Source organism: Cyanistes caeruleus, chromosome 5, assembly GCF_971803275.1.
Source record: "Cyanistes caeruleus chromosome 5, bCyaCae1.hap1.1, whole genome shotgun sequence".
Classification (NCBI taxonomy): domain Eukaryota; kingdom Metazoa; phylum Chordata; class Aves; order Passeriformes; family Paridae; genus Cyanistes; species Cyanistes caeruleus.
In genome coordinates, this window is record NC_141705.1 from 68,485,625 (window position 1) to 68,506,415 (window position 20,791).

General features: G+C 42.0%; 1 protein-coding gene across 2 annotated transcripts; it reads right to left on the reverse strand.

Moving 5' to 3' along the window:
• Positions 1-347: 347 nt before the first annotated feature.
• LOC147653216 (uncharacterized) lies at positions 348-14,793 on the reverse strand. Of its 2 annotated transcripts, XR_015287123.1 has the most exons (10): positions 14,721-14,793; positions 14,125-14,352; positions 12,401-12,536; positions 12,027-12,125; positions 11,739-11,882; positions 10,605-10,717; positions 3,330-3,402; positions 2,734-2,961; positions 1,010-1,145; positions 348-734 (listed from the first exon to the last, which is right to left on the reverse strand). XR_015287123.1 is itself a non-coding variant. In XM_086890173.1 (5 exons), the coding sequence occupies exons 2-5, from the start codon at positions 12,436-12,438 to the stop codon at positions 10,660-10,662; spliced, it is 339 nt and encodes a 112-aa protein (XP_086746299.1). In that variant the 5' UTR covers positions 12,439-12,536; positions 14,125-14,215; the 3' UTR covers positions 9,078-10,659. The 2 variants fall into 2 exon arrangements, 1 of the variants encoding a protein (XP_086746299.1); XM_086890173.1 differs by lacking the exons at positions 348-734; positions 1,010-1,145; positions 2,734-2,961; positions 3,330-3,402; positions 14,721-14,793 and having other exon boundaries at positions 9,078-10,717; positions 14,125-14,215.
• Between the last annotated feature and the right edge of the window lie 5,998 nt (positions 14,794-20,791).

Consider the following 20,791-nt stretch of genomic DNA (forward strand, 5'->3'; position numbering starts at 1 on the left):
TTGAGGAATTTTTCTTAGATTTTGTGGAAACTTGTGGAGGTTTTGTGGGATTTTTGTGTGATTTTGTGGGATATTGAGGCGATTTAGGGATCTTGAGGGATTTCTCATGTATTTTGTGGGAATTTGTGGAGATTTGGTGGGATATTTTTCTAGAATTTGGTTGTGTTTTGAGAAGATTTAGGGAATTTTGTGGTGTTTTTTCTTGAATTTTGTGGGAAACTGTGCTGATTTTATGGGGCGTTTCTGGAATTTGGTCGAGTTTTCAGAAGATTTAGGGATTTTTGTGAGATTTTTGTGGGATGTTCAGGGAATTGGTGGAGATTGAAGAACTTCTCCAATGTGCTTACCTGTGGGACTTATCCAGGTAAGGGATGTTAGCTCCCTCTTCTTTGAGGTTCAGTGTCCAACCACTCCTACTGCTGGTAAGAAGAACAGAAGAAACATCTGCCCATAGCAAGGACTGCACTGGTGGGCAAAGTCCAAATTCCATCCTTCAGGGAAAAAGAAACAAAGACTGAGGAATTCATGTCTGTTCAAAATTTCATCCTTGACTACTGAAAGCATTGGAAGCACATGTGTATGTTTAAAAATGGAATTGTCCTCATTTAAGAATAAAAATAATTTCATCCCATCACCATTTTTCTTGGTCCAATCCTGAACTGCAGATCCAAACAGCTGAGAAAGCATGGAATAGTCCGCTGGACAGCATTAAAATGAGCAACTCCTGTATCTTCCTAAGATAAGAACACAAATCACAAAGAAAGGCACTCTGAGAAAAAATTTCTTAGAGGAAGACCTCAATTATTTTCCAGCAAGGCAGGTAATATGCATTTGGCTATTTGTTAGAAAAAAAACCAAAAAACAAACCTGTTTTTATACAAGATTTTACTCATATATTAACTATCACATATTTTGCAAAACAAAAAGAGACCACAGCAAAGTAAAATCCCAATTTTTTCCTATATTTAAGCTGTGATAGTATGTCTGAAATGGGAATCCAGAGCCTCACCAGATTAATATCACCACTTGGACCAGAGAATTTGCCATATCCACTTCTTCTGGTTTCGTTCAGTTGGAGCTTCTGTTTGTACAGTGATGATGGCTCTTGAACATTCTGGGATTTAAAGTAGTCCCTGAAGAGATGGCTGACAAAAATATGATGTTACTTTTAAGATGCTTTTTAATTATTTCTACCCTCATCCAGAACCTGCAAACATCTGATCTCCTTCACTATGCTCCAAGCTCATTAAAACTGGAACGCTAAATAAGAATATTCAAAATATTTTGTTTTGCATTGCTAAAGGCACCACTGCAGGTACTTGACTCATCCTTCAGACTGTAAATAAATAAATGAAGTCTAGGACAGGTCAAATAAAGACACTATGTTTTCTGTGTTTTGTTGGGGTTGGTTTTAGAAGACTTAGGAGATTTGAAACAGATCTTTTATTAAGGAATTGTTCCTAAGGGACTTGACTTACAGAAATTAATTTATACTTGGCAGTGCATTTGATTGATTGCAGTTCCTTTTTTTCAAATACAAACCAGCATTTTCACTACCAGGTGTGGTGGTTGGAAATGTTGGGACTGTAGAACACTGCAAGGCTAATTTCTCCTCCAGTCTCCATCATTTTTATGTAGCTCAGCATTTTCTCATCCTTACTGAGATCTGCTGCAAATTTAAAATACCCTAACAGGGCTGAGAGAGTATTGCAACAGTGTTTATCTAGTGTATCATTACAGTTCTTGTTACCCTAATTCCACAGTTCTGAGCAACAACTCTCATTTTATGGGCAGGTAATTGAGCTCTATGATACATGAATTGATTTGCAGGGGAAATACATTAAAACCTGGCTGGAAAAGAAAATTATTCAGGATCTTCACTCTGATTGCCTTTTACAGCTACCACTCTAGGACCACTGAAAGAGCTTACTTTAGCTCATGTCAATGAAGCTACAATTCAGTGTTTGTCCAAAAAATGTTCACATTCTAAAATGAAGGTTACTGTGGTTTCCTGAGTTATAAAGGCAGAATTAAAGATTACTGCAGATTCTTAGATCAGGACCACTTCCCAGCTCAAGAACTATTTAGTGGGAAGAGCCAAGGCAAAAGGCAGCATTCAAGCAAGTGTTGCTGATCAAGTGAGTTATGGGTTCTACATGAAAATGTTAGCAAGGGTGATCCAGTCAGATCTCATGTCTGCCTGTGGTTCAGCACTGCAGCTGCTAACACCCAGAGCACCAGATCCAATCACTCCTGAGGAGCAGGTTTGTTCAAGCAGGCACTGTTGTTTCAGGACCAGTGAAAGACAGGACAGAGACAAAATTGATAGTACTCCCTCAGTGCAAACAGAACTTGCCCTGCGACAAATTTGCTCCTCTCTGGCCCTACTTTTAACATCCCTGCTCTCAAATTCCTATTTTTAGCAGCTTCTCATAAAAGGCATTCTTACTCAGAGAAGTGAATGTTAGAAGTGTTCATTTGAATGAAGCAAACAATTAAGCAACATCTTCCCTAAAGTGATTTTGTAAAAGTTATGGTTTAGTTTTCTTCCTAATTGCTTGGAAAAATCGGATTGGCGCAGGAAATGGGAAGGGTTGGCTAAAAGGAGTCAGCTGATGGGAAGCAGCCAGTAACTCCTGCTGCTGCTGACCTGCTGCAACTCCCAGGTAAGAGGACAAGTGCCTCATTTGTAATCAAGTCTATATAAAACACAAAAGAGGCAGAAGGACAAACCTGGTTCATAAAGGCAGCAGTCTGTGACCAAAAGCAGCAGAGTCAGCAGCCAGTGTTTCACTCCTGATGAGAGCCCACTTGCAAAAGTTCCACTTGAGTACCTGCTGCAGAGCAGAGGCTGTTCTTCATTGATGTGTCAAACCATGACAGCCATACTTCTGTTGCTATTCAAAGAACAGGGATAAACTCCGGGGTTTGTTAGGTTTTAAATAGTTTCCAATTTCAGGCCTAATAGAAGGCAAAATGGAAAATATCACATGTAATAGGACTTAAAAATAGAAATATGGAAGAACACAATGTTATACTCATGTTACCTATTACTTTTTTCAGCTGAGCAAAGTCTTCACAAACACTATAAATACATATCTTTTTCCCCCAATGAAAATAATAATAAAAAAATCTGTCTTGTAACCTGAAAGAAAAGAGATAAAACCAAAGCAAACCTGATTCTTGTAAACAGAAAATGTTGCTTAAAAATTGAGTTTGGGGAGCATAAATATTTAATTGCCTTGAGCATGTCTTAGGAATTCACATTTACTCAAAATAGTGTCAAGAGCAAACAAAACTGCAAAACAATCTCTTTTAGTAGGAAATACCTTGTGAGAATCAAGTGTTTTCTTATCATCTTTCACTGTTTCACTTGATGTCTGAATCTTCTAACTCCAACTCCTAGAACAGCATCAGTGGGGGAGAGAGACAATGAACACTCCTTCTGTTATTTGACTGACTGCAAGGTTTTGACATGTAGAGTATTAATAAAAATAATTTATTCTCACAGGGTTTTGTCAGAATAACAAGCTGGTAGCTTTAAATATGGTTAAGAAAATTTTATGTATGTTAGGAAAAAACAAACAAAAAGAAACATTTGCAGTAGTAGGACAAAACCATCATAAAAAAGGTATATAGCAGATATACATATTTATATTCATATATATATATCTCCAATTTCCCAAAGCATTGCTCTAAGAATTAGACAAAACTGGCTACAAAATTCAGATTTTTTAGGTTATTTATTGACTGTAAAGTGAATCCTGACTGACAATAAATATCACTGGGGAACATTAATTATTAAATATACATTGTCCAATCTTTAACAAATCAACTTTAGTAAGAACAGTTTTAAATCTAAAAATAAAAACAATTTCCAAGACACTTATTTTAAGTAATTGCACTAAGAAATAGTAAGACCTTATATATAGTTAAATGACTAGCAGCCAACTCACATCATCATAGTAAGAATAATATATATGTACTGCAATTTTAAGTGTTATGACTTCAAGAACTTGTAGTAATAACCAAGCATTACTTGCTAAATAACACAAAATTTGTCTGATTAAGTCTGTTTAAAAGAATATGCAATGGGAATAACTAAGAGCTGAAATTAATGGTGTTAGCTTGTAAAGACAGAAATTTACTTCTTACAAGTAGGAAAACATGCAATATATTCCTATACTTAACACATGTTCGTAGTACAGACATTCCTGTTAATAAATTTCAGGTTAAAATTGACAAATGTGACATGTTCTACTATATGGAATTTCTTCAAGTGACTGTTGTTCCATCGGACAACACAAACTAAAAAATGTCCTGCCTCTCAGAAATATTATTCTGTTTCTACTCTTTACTTTATTTTTTTTATTTTTTTTTTTCACTTTTAGAAAAACACAGATTTTTTTTTTTTTTAGTATTAGAAAAATATAGGACAAAAACAAGGCTTAAGTTTTAGATAGGGAAGAGAGAATAAGGAGATGCTTTATAAGCTGAAATATTTTTCTCTTAAAGCTATGGAGATGGACAACCATGTTCTGAAAAAAACTCCTTTAATTCATGACAGAGTATATTGGGAAGCATGGAGTGTTCAAAGTGTGGATTTTGAGTAAAAAGTAGAGTAATTGTGATACAGTGAGGCGCTGGAACAGAGTGGAGTGAAGATTTGAGGCCTTGAGGGCAATGAGAAAACTGTTTTCCTGCGAAGCTCACAGAGACAGATGAAGAGGACTCATGGCCCATACACACCTCAGAGTGATGTGAAATGGGAGGAGTGAACTCATGGCAGATTTCCGGGCAGCTGGCATCAAACAAATAGAAAACTATAACAGAAATATTTTTCTTGTGAGAAACTCCATAGATTAGCAGAAGAAGATTTCTGTTTCTATACAAACACTGATAAAGAGACTCTAGCAAGAATTGGGACTGTTTTAAACACCAAAGTTCCAAAGTCTTTTGTTTCTATCTTGTCATGTGAACAAGGGAATGCTGGGTAGTGCGGGATAAAAGGGTTTTCTGAAAGTTTATTCTGGTGTTCTTATTCTTGTAGTTTTGTGAATAAACTTTCTTTATTCCTTTTAAGTTTTAAGCCTGTTTTGCTCTTGCTCTAATCCATATCTCACAGCAAGAAATAAGTAAGTTTTCTAGTATTTTTTCAGTTACTGCTTTAAAACCACGACAACTGTGTTTTCACCATCACGTCAGATCAGCTCTTGGACTCACAGCTCACCGCAGACCTCGAAACAGGAGGCAAAGATCTGCACCACTTGGCCTTTCAGAACTTCTCACCCATCTATGACCTTTCTGGGGCCAGCTTCACAAAATGAGGGGGAAGCCATTCCAAAGAACACGACCAAGGAAATCACACAGCACTCGGGATTTGTTCCAGGCATCAAATTTTTAATGGATGATGTGAAGTAACACCGAAGCAATTCCTGTCCACAGAAAAAAAGATTTCAAATGGTTTTGTCTCAAGGACAATCACTGGAGGTTGAAAGTTTCTGGGGCTGAAAGTTACATGAGGTCCTCAACACTGAGCAATCAATATCCCCAGAGTCTAAACTGTGAAATTACTACCTGGGCAAGGAGAACATTTTCAGGATTTGCAACTCATCTCAAAAGCCTCAGTAGAACTCAACCAGCAGAATTCCCCTGAGATGGCACTGTGCTCTGGAAGCCCTCAAATACTCACTAAAACAGACTTGACTTTCACTAGGACAGCTGCTCATGAAAATCTGGGGTAAAACCTATGGGAAGTGGCCATGTGCACGCATATTCCTTCTTCCCACAGCAGGCCCAATCAAATCCTCCTTTGAATGGCCTCCAAGTTGAGCAGCACTCATTGGCACAGCCTCTTCTCCCACAGACAGGCCAGCGAGCAACACGGCAGCGCCAGCCAGGTGGGCAAGGACAAGAGAGAGCAGATGCCAACAAGGCTTGGAAGCTGGGCCAAGGGAGGTTTACGCTGGCCATTGGGAAGAACTTGTGCCCAGCGTGGGCCATCAGATACTGCAATGGCCTGACAGGGGCTGCTGGAGTCATCATTGTGGCACGGGTGCAAGGCAAGCCAGGCCGCAGCGCTCGGGCCCCGCTCTGCTGGCCATGCTTGCCGCCATGGCTCCCAGCTTGGACTCAACATTCTCTCAGGGCTCTCTGCAGCCAGGGCGTTCTGTGCTCCTGTGACATCACAGCCTCTGGGGACGGCACGCTGGCTGGCAACTGTCCCCAGCTGTTGCTGCGCCCCAGTGCCCAGGCACAGCTGCTCGCAGAGAGACGCCCAGAGCCTCGGTGCTGCTGGCAGAGCACTATGGCTGCTCACGGCTCCTCCGCGCTGCTGCAGCTTTACGTGCTGCTGCTCTTGGCCCATCCCCTCGACCCTGTGAGCAAACCCGAGAGGAGCACGGGTGCCTCTCCTCTGGTTCCGGAGGATTTCGACCTGGAGGAGAAGGACTCTGCGCTCCTCTGGTGGGCGTCCAGGACACTCCTGCTCATTGACGTGCTCCTCATAGGAATGGCCATGGGATGGGCCCTTGGAAGAAGATTTCAGAGACGCTGGGGAGAGGTGAGGCAGGGGGTGGGGGGTCAGGGGCAGGTGGGATGGGGCAGACCTTGAGGGCCTCTTGGGCACCCTTTGGCCAATGCCCTGCGGCAGAAGGGGCCTGAGCTCCTGGCTGGGGAATGTGGCCCAGGGGCTGAGCTCCATGGACAGCACCAAGCAGAGGCGGCAGAGCTCTGCCTGCTGCAGCCTCTTCCCCGGGCCAGCCCAGCCCAACTGGGCCCGAGTCTCTGTCTCCCAGGCCAAAGGCAGCCCCACAGGTGCCGGCCCCGCTCTGCCTCTCTGCCTCTTCCATGGGGATCCCTGTGCTTTGCCTTGCAGCGGAATCTCCAGAGCCCTTCGGGCCGTGCGGGGCCCCGCCGCCATCGAAGACTCGGCTGTCCCACCAAGTTGATGCAGCTGCTCAGGCAAAACCGTGACCTGATGCGGCTGCACCTTCGCTACAGCTCTCAGCCGAGGAGGCCAACCACCAAGACGGCGGCAAAAGAGGGCAGTGACAGGAGACTCCGCACCTCCCCACAGCTCTGACCTCCAGCGTCGCGCTCCAGCTACAGAACCTTACGGGGAACGGGTGACCAGTGCCCAGCCCAGGCACTGCGACGTTCCCCACCTTACAAGTTAGCCACACCCCTGTTGTTGTTCGATTCCCCACCACGTTTCCCCCAAGAAGTTGACCTTTCCCTTAGTGTTCAGTTCTAAACAGTTGAAGCATTGAAGTTTCTTAGCCTTAAGATTCTTACCCCATAGTCTTCTAGTAACGTTGGATTGTAGATTTTAGAAGTAGTCAAGTGAATAAAGTTCACGTTTTCTACACGTTGCTGTGTCATTTTCTTGAGGTTGCACCTGAGACCTGGGGACTCCTTGAGAGATGGCTTTGCATGGCAGCTCCAGACTGCCTGCAATGGAGAGCCCCAGTGCCCCAGCAGGCTTTGCAAGAGCACGGAGGGCAGCGGGAAAGAAGAAGGTGGCCAATATTCACCTGCCTCCACCTTCCAAGGAAGCTTGCAGTCAAACCCTGTCTGCCCTTTAGGGGGGACCCTAAAGGCCCCGGCAGGCATCACCATGGCCCCAGGACGGGGGGCTTGCAGCACTCTGGGGCACCAGGAAAGGAGCAGGATCATCCCTGGAAAGCTGTCTGGAGACAAATCCAGAGACGTCTCCCCTGGCATCCAGGCAAGGGCTGAATACAGGCAGGCAATTAGATCCACAGGCTGCCTGGGCTATGGCACCAATCAGTCCTGCTTCATAGATTTCGGGGGGCGGGGTTATACATATATATATATATATATATATATATATATATATACGCATATATGTATATATGTATCTACATCTGTATTTAGTTCTTTGTATTTATCCTGTTGACCCTCAAATAGGATTAGATTTCATTTTCCTACGAAACAAAACATCCGTTTTTTGATTTTTAGGAATCAACCATCTGTGCTCCCACTTTAAATCACTTCTCTCAAACTCATTCTGCATCTTGCTCCTTTCCAGCACCATCAAATACCTCTGTTAAAATACAGAGCATCAGTGGAAGGACGACAATCTTGTTACTTGCTGAAGAAAGTTAACTTGGATGACATACCTGCTTTTAAAAATCCAAGAGGAACAAAACCTACACATCAGCTTTAGAATTTCAAAAGCTGCTTCCTCAACTCTTCCACACCACTTTACTCTTTGGGGACATTCAGCAGCAATACCAAACAAGCACAGAAAAGAAATGGAAGAAGAAATGCAGATAGTCAGCAGCAGACCACCTACCAAAATACATTTTAAATGCAGCTCCAAGTTCTCCAAGAGCAAGTTTGAAGTGTAAATGGAGACACTCACACAAAATTACTACCACTTGGTACTTTTGGCATTTCCTTGGGCTTTCCTCTTCATTTTTTTTTTATCTCTCACCTAAGGCAAGAGAAAAAACCCCAAACAAACACAACCTTTCAGGCAGAGAAAAGATGTGGTTGCTCTTGAAGAAAGCATTTCATTCTGCCTGGAGAAGAAGCTGCTGGGAAAAATATTAGCTTTTAGCAAAATGGCACTGTGCTGTTGCACTTGTTCTAGCACTGGGAGAAAGAACAGGCCCGTCTGTAAGGCTCCTGCAGCTCACCCTGGCTGAGGGTCATTGACCACTGAGCACTGCAGGCATCACTGGCAACAACGATGGTGGAAAATGGGGAGGGAGCAGGATAAATAAATGTTTGCCATTGCCTTAGCCAAAAAAACCCCAGACATCAAAAGCAACCCACCCTCAAAACAAAGCTATGAAAATAGTTTGCCTCTGAATTTAAAGAACTTCAATTAACTCTATGATGTCTGCTTTTGGTTCAGCATTCATCAATCTGAATTTGAATATGCACAGGGTAATGAAAGGTAACTGAGGCTTAAAAATCATGTCTATTGACTTGTGCATAGCCTATACTGAAGCACATTAAAAAGCAGCGTTTTGCTTGAAATCTGCACGGTATTAACTTCATTCAGTCTTACACTCACTAGGTAATTAAATACATGAAGAAATAGATTTATTTTTTTTTTTATTAAGAATGCATTATTAATTAGGAAGGCATGGCTTTAGCAGAGTCTGCTGATACCAACATTACTCAGCTAAGTTCAAAGTATGAACACAAGAACTTGATGACAGAAGCAATGTTCATCAGAGCCTCAACAAGAAAGTTGCAGTTCCAAGTTTTTCAGATGTCCTACACTTGCTAAGGCACCTCCAGAAAGAGGAGTCAACTGAAAATAGCACAGGAAATTTGAAACCCATTTCTATATTTTTCTTTTTTTTCCTGAACTTTCTTGTGGGCAACAGAAAACTCCCAATATGTGGAATGCAATGTAGTTTTTATGCCAGAGTCATGAGTCATCCCCTCAGTTCCAACCTGATCCAATGCTCACTTGAATCTTGGAAAGGCTCGAATCAGCAAGATGAAATTAAAATTGTATTCATGAAAGGAGCTCTTTACTCTCCATTCCCCTCCCTCCCCCAAATACATCAGCACCAAGTGAGAAAGGCTCGATTTGAAAGATAATTATTACACAATTAAACTTGGACATAGCTAGTTTGCTACAAGTTCCAGCAGACAGACAAACGAGAGCAGAATCAGAGGTTATCAACCTCAATAGAAATTCCAGCTCATGCTTTCCCCAAAAGCCTCATTTAATTTATCCAGGATTAAAAAATAAAAGAGAAATGAAAAAAAATCACATAAAAGCATTTCACATAGTATATAGTGAAATACTATCATTTCCACCTGAAATATTCATCATCATTATTATGTTTTTCCATAGTAAATTACAAAGTCTCCTGCACCCATCTTCCCAATATCTCATTCTAAGTGCTTGCTACTTTAATCCCTTAGGAAGCAAAAGGAGCCTCAGGTGTCTCTGGATCAACAGAAACTAAACAACACAGCTTGACAAAGTATATCAAATTGTCAATCAACTCAATAAAGAACTCCCACTCCAGAGATAGCTATCACCAGCTGATGAATTTGGCTAGGGCAGGTTTAGTGAAGAAAAACTAGGTCTTTATTACCAAATCAGTTAGGAGTTGTTCTACCGTACTGCCCGTAGGATGGGAGTATAAACACCATATTCTTCACAGCCTCATCCACAAAGAATTCCACCTTCAAATTAAGGCTGCTTTGGAGTTGGACCAAACCAATGAAAACTCACTCATCAAACACAGTGATGGCAGCATGCTCAGTCTTTGCAATACAAAACTGGCAACTAACAGCACATTCCTGATCACATCTCCAAGGCTGAGTGTACAGAACTGCAGTGGTGGCCAGGCCCTCGCTGACTGCCAAACCTCCAGCCATCATCCCTTCCTCTCACAGCGACAGGGCAGAAAATAACAACAGCAGAAACTAGATTTTTAGCTTAAGCTAAAACCACAAAGGTCATTGATGAAACAGACTGGAGTGCTTTAGAAACTAGCACGCAGATTTAGCTGAAAACAAATCTTATTGATCACCAATTACAATGAATACTTAATTCTATCATTCTGCATTATTATTAGACAGTCAGAGACAGCCAAGCTGACCTCAAGCATGCTGAAGCATCGGGGCCAAGCAGTGCACATCTTCCCAGGAGCTGATTTACCCATCGTTCTCAAGTGAATTCACCTGCACACAGCCCCACCGTACAACTGCTAGGCTGCAAAATAAAAAAATAGTTCTGCTTAAGAGTCAAACCCCAGGACATAGACCATATGAAAGGAAGAATGAAACCTGCAGCATTTGGTTGACCTTCAATGCCCTGAGAAGATGACAAATTCCCCAAGATGAACAAGTGCCCAAAATACAAAGCAAAGGACTGACTTTTAGGGATCAAATGTTAAATAGGCCTGTGAAATTGGAGTTGTTAGGTTGCACATGAAAGAAGGGAAAAAAGAAAAAACCACCCCAACCCTCAACTGCAATTTTACATCCCTCTTGGAAAATTTGCTTTAATAAGAGAGAGGAATGGATACAATCTTCCCCTCACCTGGAGATTTTAATCAATTCAAGCCATTTCAAATCTGGCAAGAAAGCCCTACCACAGTCCCCATCAAACAACATTGCCTTTCATTTTTGCTTCTCATGACTACTTCAGAGCAGTCTAAATAACAGCAAAGAAGGAAATTCAAGTTGCAATTCAAACACTAAGCTCTGGAATCCCACATTGCCTTCAAACACCTGCATGAAACACTAACTTCATGCTCTATGCTCCCTGCTTTCTTCTAGTTTACTGCACAGTGCATTATTTACATAAAACAGAATTTCTTCTGTGGGAAAGGCTTGCATGGTACTTCAAAGCCTGAATAAATCAGGGACTGCAGCTTGAACTAACAAAAAAATCATCCAAAAAATTCCTTTCAATATCTGCATTGTATTACCTTATCATGCTACCTGTCTAGCTGAGTTATTCAGGTATCCACACCAGAAATGACAGACAATGTCTCTCTATGATGATGTGATGTTACTTCAAATGAAAAAAAACAATAAATAAAAATCACAGATTAATTTCCCATACAAATGATGACTCACTACTCCCAAATCCTTCCTTATAGCAGGATGCTCACTTCAGTCTGGAAGTCTTCATGTTGCAGCCTGCAGGAATCAGCTTATTTCCTGTCAAGGGCTGGAAAGCCTTACAGGAACTGGTTTTGGTTGAAGAACTTCTCCAAGGTGCTTACCTGTGGGACTTATCCAGGTAAGGGATGTTAGCTCCCTCTTCTTTGAGGTTCAGTGTCCAACCACTCCTACTGCTGGTAAGAAGAACAGAAGAAACATCTGCCCATAGCAAGGACTGCACTGGTGGGCAAAGTCCAAATTCCATCCTTCAGGGAAAAAGAAACAAAGACTGAGGAATTCATGTCTGTTCAAAATTTCATCCTTGACTACTGAAAGCATTGGAAGCACATGTGTATGTTTAAAAATGGAATTGTCCTCATTTAAGAATAAAAATAATTTCATCCCATCACCATTTTTCTTGGTCCAATCCTGAACTGCAGATCCAAACAGCTGAGAAAGCATGGAATAGTCCGCTGGACAGCATTAAAATGAGCAACTCCTGTATCTTCCTAAGATAAGAACACAAATCACAAAGAAAGGCACTCTGAGAAAAAATTTCTTAGAGGAAGACCTCAATTATTTTCCAGCAAGGCAGGTAATATGCATTTGGCTATTTGTTAGAAAAAAAACCAAAAAACAAACCTGTTTTTATACAAGATTTTACTCATATATTAACTATCACATATTTTGCAAAACAAAAAGAGACCACAGCAAAGTAAAATCCCAATTTTTTCCTATATTTAAGCTGTGATAGTATGTCTGAAATGGGAATCCAGAGCCTCACCAGATTAATATCACCACTTGGACCAGAGAATTTGCCATATCCACTTCTTCTGGTTTCGTTCAGTTGGAGCTTCTGTTTGTACAGTGATGATGGCTCTTGAACATTCTGGGATTTAAAGTAGTCCCTGAAGAGATGGCTGACAAAAATATGATGTTACTTTTAAGATGCTTTTTAATTATTTCTACCCTCATCCAGAACCTGCAAACATCTGATCTCCTTCACTATGCTCCAAGCTCATTAAAACTGGAACGCTAAATAAGAATATTCAAAATATTTTGTTTTGCATTGCTAAAGGCACCACTGCAGGTACTTGACTCATCCTTCAGACTGTAAATAAATAAATGAAGTCTAGGACAGGTCAAATAAAGACACTATGTTTTCTGTGTTTTGTTGGGGTTGGTTTTAGAAGACTTAGGAGATTTGAAACAGATCTTTTATTAAGGAATTGTTCCTAAGGGACTTGACTTACAGAAATTAATTTATACTTGGCAGTGCATTTGATTGATTGCAGTTCCTTTTTTTCAAATACAAACCAGCATTTTCACTACCAGGTGTGGTGGTTGGAAATGTTGGGACTGTAGAACACTGCAAGGCTAATTTCTCCTCCAGTCTCCATCATTTTTATGTAGCTCAGCATTTTCTCATCCTTACTGAGATCTGCTGCAAATTTAAAATACCCTAACAGGGCTGAGAGAGTATTGCAACAGTGTTTATCTAGTGTATCATTACAGTTCTTGTTACCCTAATTCCACAGTTCTGAGCAACAACTCTCATTTTATGGGCAGGTAATTGAGCTCTATGATACATGAATTGATTTGCAGGGGAAATACATTAAAACCTGGCTGGAAAAGAAAATTATTCAGGATCTTCACTCTGATTGCCTTTTACAGCTACCACTCTAGGACCACTGAAAGAGCTTACTTTAGCTCATGTCAATGAAGCTACAATTCAGTGTTTGTCCAAAAAATGTTCACATTCTAAAATGAAGGTTACTGTGGTTTCCTGAGTTATAAAGGCAGAATTAAAGATTACTGCAGATTCTTAGATCAGGACCACTTCCCAGCTCAAGAACTATTTAGTGGGAAGAGCCAAGGCAAAAGGCAGCATTCAAGCAAGTGTTGCTGATCAAGTGAGTTATGGGTTCTACATGAAAATGTTAGCAAGGGTGATCCAGTCAGATCTCATGTCTGCCTGTGGTTCAGCACTGCAGCTGCTAACACCCAGAGCACCAGATCCAATCACTCCTGAGGAGCAGGTTTGTTCAAGCAGGCACTGTTGTTTCAGGACCAGTGAAAGACAGGACAGAGACAAAATTGATAGTACTCCCTCAGTGCAAACAGAACTTGCCCTGCGACAAATTTGCTCCTCTCTGGCCCTACTTTTAACATCCCTGCTCTCAAATTCCTATTTTTAGCAGCTTCTCATAAAAGGCATTCTTACTCAGAGAAGTGAATGTTAGAAGTGTTCATTTGAATGAAGCAAACAATTAAGCAACATCTTCCCTAAAGTGATTTTGTAAAAGTTATGGTTTAGTTTTCTTCCTAATTGCTTGGAAAAATCGGATTGGCGCAGGAAATGGGAAGGGTTGGCTAAAAGGAGTCAGCTGATGGGAAGCAGCCAGTAACTCCTGCTGCTGCTGACCTGCTGCAACTCCCAGGTAAGAGGACAAGTGCCTCATTTGTAATCAAGTCTATATAAAACACAAAAGAGGCAGAAGGACAAACCTGGTTCATAAAGGCAGCAGTCTGTGACCAAAAGCAGCAGAGTCAGCAGCCAGTGTTTCACTCCTGATGAGAGCCCACTTGCAAAAGTTCCACTTGAGTACCTGCTGCAGAGCAGAGGCTGTTCTTCATTGATGTGTCAAACCATGACAGCCATACTTCTGTTGCTATTCAAAGAACAGGGATAAACTCCGGGGTTTGTTAGGTTTTAAATAGTTTCCAATTTCAGGCCTAATAGAAGGCAAAATGGAAAATATCACATGTAATAGGACTTAAAAATAGAAATATGGAAGAACACAATGTTATACTCATGTTACCTATTACTTTTTTCAGCTGAGCAAAGTCTTCACAAACACTATAAATACATATCTTTTTCCCCCAATGAAAATAATAATAAAAAAATCTGTCTTGTAACCTGAAAGAAAAGAGATAAAACCAAAGCAAACCTGATTCTTGTAAACAGAAAATGTTGCTTAAAAATTGAGTTTGGGGAGCATAAATATTTAATTGCCTTGAGCATGTCTTAGGAATTCACATTTACTCAAAATAGTGTCAAGAGCAAACAAAACTGCAAAACAATCTCTTTTAGTAGGAAATACCTTGTGAGAATCAAGTGTTTTCTTATCATCTTTCACTGTTTCACTTGATGTCTGAATCTTCTAACTCCAACTCCTAGAACAGCATCAGTGGGGGAGAGAGACAATGAACACTCCTTCTGTTATTTGACTGACTGCAAGGTTTTGACATGTAGAGTATTAATAAAAATAATTTATTCTCACAGGGTTTTGTCAGAATAACAAGCTGGTAGCTTTAAATATGGTTAAGAAAATTTTATGTATGTTAGGAAAAAACAAACAAAAAGAAACATTTGCAGTAGTAGGACAAAACCGTCATAAAAAAGGTATATAGCAGATATACATATTTATATTCATATATATATATCTCCAATTTCCCAAAGCATTGCTCTAAGAATTAGACAAAACTGGCTACAAAATTCAGATTTTTTAGGTTATTTATTGACTGTAAAGTGAATCCTGACTGACAATAAATATCACTGGGGAACATTAATTATTAAATATACATTGTCCAATCTTTAACAAATCAACTTTAGTAAGAACAGTTTTAAATCTAAAAATAAAAACAATTTCCAAGACACTTATTTTAAGTAATTGCACTAAGAAATAGTAAGACCTTATATATAGTTAAATGACTAGCAGCCAACTCACATCATCATAGTAAGAATAATATATATGTACTGCAATTTTAAGTGTTATGACTTCAAGAACTTGTAGTAATAACCAAGCATTACTTGCTAAATAACACAAAATTTGTCTGATTAAGTCTGTTTAAAAGAATATGCAATGGGAGTAACTAAGAGCTGAAATTAATGGTGTTAGCTTGTAAAGACAGAAATTTACTTCTTACAAGTAGGAAAACATGCAATATATTCCTATACTTAACACATGTTCGTAGTACAGACATTCCTGTTAATAAATTTCAGGTTAAAATTGACAAATGTGACATGTTCTACTATATGGAATTTCTTCAAGTGACTGTTGTTCCATCGGACAACACAAACTAAAAAATGTCCTGCCTCTCAGAAATATTATTCTGTTTCTACTCTTTACTTTATTTTTTTTATTTTTTTTTTTCACTTTTAGAAAAACACAGATTTTTTTTTTTTTTAGTATTAGAAAAATATAGGACAAAAACAAGGCTTAAGTTTTAGATAGGGAAGAGAGAATAAGGAGATGCTTTATAAGCTGAAATATTTTTCTCTTAAAGCTATGGAGATGGACAACCATGTTCTGAAAAAAACTCCTTTAATTCATGACAGAGTATATTGGGAAGCATGGAGTGTTCAAAGTGTGGATTTTGAGTAAAAAGTAGAGTAATTGTGATACAGTGAGGCGCTGGAACAGAGTGGAGTGAAGATTTGAGGCCTTGAGGGCAATGAGAAAACTGTTTTCCTGCGAAGCTCACAGAGACAGATGAAGAGGACTCATGGCCCATACACACCTCAGAGTGATGTGAAATGGGAGGAGTGAACTCATGGCAGATTTCCGGGCAGCTGGCATCAAACAAATAGAAAACTATAACAGAAATATTTTTCTTGTGAGAAACTCCATAGATTAGCAGAAGAAGATTTCTGTTTCTATACAAACACTGATAAAGAGACTCTAGCAAGAATTGGGACTGTTTTAAACACCAAAGTTCCAAAGTCTTTTGTTTCTATCTTGTCATGTGAACAAGGGAATGCTGGGTAGTGCGGGATAAAAGGGTTTTCTGAAAGTTTATTCTGGTGTTCTTATTCTTGTAGTTTTGTGAATAAACTTTCTTTATTCCTTTTAAGTTTTAAGCCTGTTTTGCTCTTGCTCTAATCCATATCTCACAGCAAGAAATAAGTAAGTTTTCTAGTATTTTTTCAGTTACTGCTTTAAAACCACGACAACTGTGTTTTCACCATCACGTCAGATCAGCTCTTGGACTCACAGCTCACCGCAGACCTCGAAACAGGAGGCAAAGATCTGCACCACTTGGCCTTTCAGAACTTCTCACCCATCTATGACCTTTCTGGGGCCAGCTTCACAAAATGAGGGGGAAGCCATTCCAAAGAACACGACCAAGGAAATCACACAGCACTCGGGATTTGTTCCAGGCATCAAATTTTTAATGGATGATGTGAAGTAACACCGAAGCAATTCCTGTCCACAGAAAAAAAGATTTCAAATGGTTTTGTCTCAAGGACAATCACTGGAGGTTGAAAGTTTCTGGGGCTGAAAGTTACATGAGGTCCTCAACACTGAGCAATCAATATCCCCAGAGTCTAAACTGTGAAATTACTACCTGGGCAAGGAGAACATTTTCAGGATTTGCAACTCATCTCAAAAGCCTCAGTAGAACTCAACCAGCAGAATTCCCCTGAGATGGCACTGTGCTCTGGAAGCCCTCAAATACTCACTAAAACAGACTTGACTTTCACTAGGACAGCTGCTCATGAAAATCTGGGGTAAAACCTATGGGAAGTGGCCATGTGCACGCATATTCCTTCTTCCCACAGCAGGCCCAATCAAATCCTCCTTTGAATGGCCTCCAAGTTGAGCAGCACTCATTGGCACAGCCTCTTCTCCCACAGACAGGCCAGCGAGCAACACGGCAGCGCCAGCCAGGTGGGCAAGGACAAGAGAGAGCAGATGCCAACAAGGCTTGGAAGCTGGGCCAAGGGAGGTTTACGCTGGCCATTGGGAAGAACTTGTGCCCAGCGTGGGCCATCAGATACTGCAATGGCCTGACAGGGGCTGCTGGAGTCATCATTGTGGCACGGGTGCAAGGCAAGCCAGGCCGCAGCGCTCGGGCCCCGCTCTGCTGGCCATGCTTGCCGCCATGGCTCCCAGCTTGGACTCAACATTCTCTCAGGGCTCTCTGCAGCCAGGGCGTTCTGTGCTCCTGTGACATCACAGCCTCTGGGGACGGCACGCTGGCTGGCAACTGTCCCCAGCTGTTGCTGCGCCCCAGTGCCCAGGCACAGCTGCTCGCAGAGAGACGCCCAGAGCCTCGGTGCTGCTGGCAGAGCGCTATGGCTGCTCACGGCTCCTCCGCGCTGCTGCAGCTTTACGTGCTGCTGCTCTTGGCCCATCCCCTCGACCCTGTGAGCAAACCCGAGAGGAGCACGGGTGCCTCTCCTCTGGTTCCGGAGGATTTCGACCTGGAGGAGAAGGACTCTGCGCTCCTCTGGTGGGCGTCCAGGACACTCCTGCTCATTGACGTGCTCCTCATAGGAATGGCCATGGGATGGGCCCTTGGAAGAAGATTTCAGAGACGCTGGGGAGAGGTGAGGCAGGGGGTGGGGGGTCAGGGGCAGGTGGGATGGGGCAGACCTTGAGGGCCTCTTGGGCACCCTTTGGCCAATGCCCTGCGGCAGAAGGGGCCTGAGCTCCTGGCTGGGGAATGTGGCCCAGGGGCTGAGCTCCATGGACAGCACCAAGCAGAGGCGGCAGAGCTCTGCCTGCTGCAGCCTCTTCCCCGGGCCAGCCCAGCCCAACTGGGCCCGAGTCTCTGTCTCCCAGGCCAAAGGCAGCCCCACAGGTGCCGGCCCCGCTCTGCCTCTCTGCCTCTTCCATGGGGATCCCTGTGCTTTGCCTTGCAGCGGAATCTCCAGAGCCCTTCGGGCCGTGCGGGGCCCCGCCGCCATCGAAGACTCGGCTGTCCCACCAAGTTGATGCAGCTGCTCAGGCAAAACCGTGACCTGATGCGGCTGCACCTTCGCTACAGCTCTCAGCCGAGGAGGCCAACCACCAAGACGGCGGCAAAAGAGGGCAGTGACAGGAGACTCCGCACCTCCCCACAGCTCTGACCTCCAGCGTCGCGCTCCAGCTACAGAACCTTACGGGGAACGGGTGACCAGTGCCCAGCCCAGGCACTGCGACGTTCCCCACCTTACAAGTTAGCCACACCCCTGTTGTTGTTCGATTCCCCACCACGTTTCCCCCAAGAAGTTGACCTTTCCCTTAGTGTTCAGTTCTAAACAGTTGAAGCATTGAAGTTTCTTAGCCTTAAGATTCTTACCCCATAGTCTTCTAGTAACGTTGGATTGTAGATTTTAGAAGTAGTCAAGTGAATAAAGTTCACGTTTTCTACACGTTGCTGTGTCATTTTCTTGAGGTTGCACCTGAGACCTGGGGACTCCTTGAGAGATGGCTTTGCATGGCAGCTCCAGACTGCCTGCAATGGAGAGCCCCAGTGCCCCAGCAGGCTTTGCAAGAGCACGGAGGGCAGCGGGAAAGAAGAAGGTGGCCAATATTCACCTGCCTCCACCTTCCAAGGAAGCTTGCAGTCAAACCCTGTCTGCCCTTTAGGGGGGACCCTAAAGGCCCCGGCAGGCATCACCATGGCCCCAGGACGGGGGGCTTGCAGCACTCTGGGGCACCAGGAAAGGAGCAGGATCATCCCTGGAAAGCTGTCTGGAGACAAATCCAGAGACGTCTCCCCTGGCATCCAGGCAAGGGCTGAATACAGGCAGGCAATTAGATCCACAGGCTGCCTGGGCTATGGCACCAATCAGTCCTGCTTCATAGATTTCGGGGGGCGGGGTTATACATATATATATATATATATATATATATATATACGCATATATGTATATATGTATCTACATCTGTATTTAGTTCTTTGTATTTATCCTGTTGACCCTCAAATAGGATTAGATTTCATTTTCCTACGAAACAAAACATCCGTTTTTTGATTTTTAGGAATCAACCATCTGTGCTCCCACTTTAAATCACTTCTCTCAAACTCATTCTGCATCTTGCTCCTTTCCAGCACCATCAAATACCTCTGTTAAAATACAGAGCATCAGTGGAAGGACGACAATCTTGTTACTTGCTGAAGAAAGTTAACTTGGATGACATACCTGCTTTTAAAAATCCAAGAGGAACAAAACCTACACATCAGCTTTAGAATTTCAAAAGCTGCTTCCTCAACTCTTCCACACCACTTTACTCTTTGGGGACATTCAGCAGCAATACCAAACAAGCACAGAAAAGAAATGGAAGAAGAAATGCAGATAGTCAGCAGCAGACCACCTACCAAAATACATTTTAAATGCAGCTCCAAGTTCTCCAAGAGCAAGTTTGAAGTGTAAATGGAGACACTCACACAAAATTACTACCACTTGGTACTTTTGGCATTTCCTTGGGCTTTCCTCTTCATTTTTTTTTTATCTCTCACCTAAGGCAAGAGAAAAAACCCCAAACAAACACAACCTTTCAGGCAGAGAAAAGATGTGGTTGCTCTTGAAGAAAGCATTTCATTCTGCCTGGAGAAGAAGCTGCTGGGAAAAATATTAGCTTTTAGCAAAATGGCACTGTGCTCTTGCACTTGTTCTAGCACTGGGAGAAAGAACAGGCCCGTCTGTAAGGCTCCTGCAGCTCACCCTGGCTGAGGGTCATTGACCACTGAGCACTGCAGGCATCACTGGCAACAACGATGGTGGAAAATGGGGAGGGAGCAGGATAAATAAATGTTTGCCATTGCCTTAGCCAAAAAAACCCCAGACATCAAAAGCAACCCACCCTCAAAACAAAGCTATGAAAATAGTTTGCCTCTGAATTTAAAGAACTTCAATTAACTCTATGATGTCTGCTTTTGGTTCAGCATTCATCAATCTGAATTTGAATATGCACAGGGTAATGAAAGGTAACTGAGGCTTAAAAATCATGTCTATTGACTTGTGCATAGCCTATACTGAAGCACATTAAAAAGCAGCGTTTTGCTTGAAATCTGCACGGTATTAACTTCATTCAGTCTTACACTCACTAGGTAATTAAATACATGAAGAAATAGATTTATTTTTTTTTTTATTAAGAATGCATTATTAATTAGGAAGGCATGGCTTTAGCAGAGTCTGCTGATACCAACATTACTCAGCTAAGTTCAAAGTATGAACACAAGAACTTGATGACAGAAGCAATGTTCATCAGAGCCTCAACAAGAAAGTTGCAGTTCCAAGTTTTTCAGATGTCCTACACTTGCTAAGGCACCTCCAGAAAGAGGAGTCAACTGAAAATAGCACAGGAAATTTGAAACCCATTTCTATATTTTTCTTTTTTTTCCTGAACTTTCTTGTGGGCAACAGAAAACTCCCAATATGTGGAATGCAATGTAGTTTTTA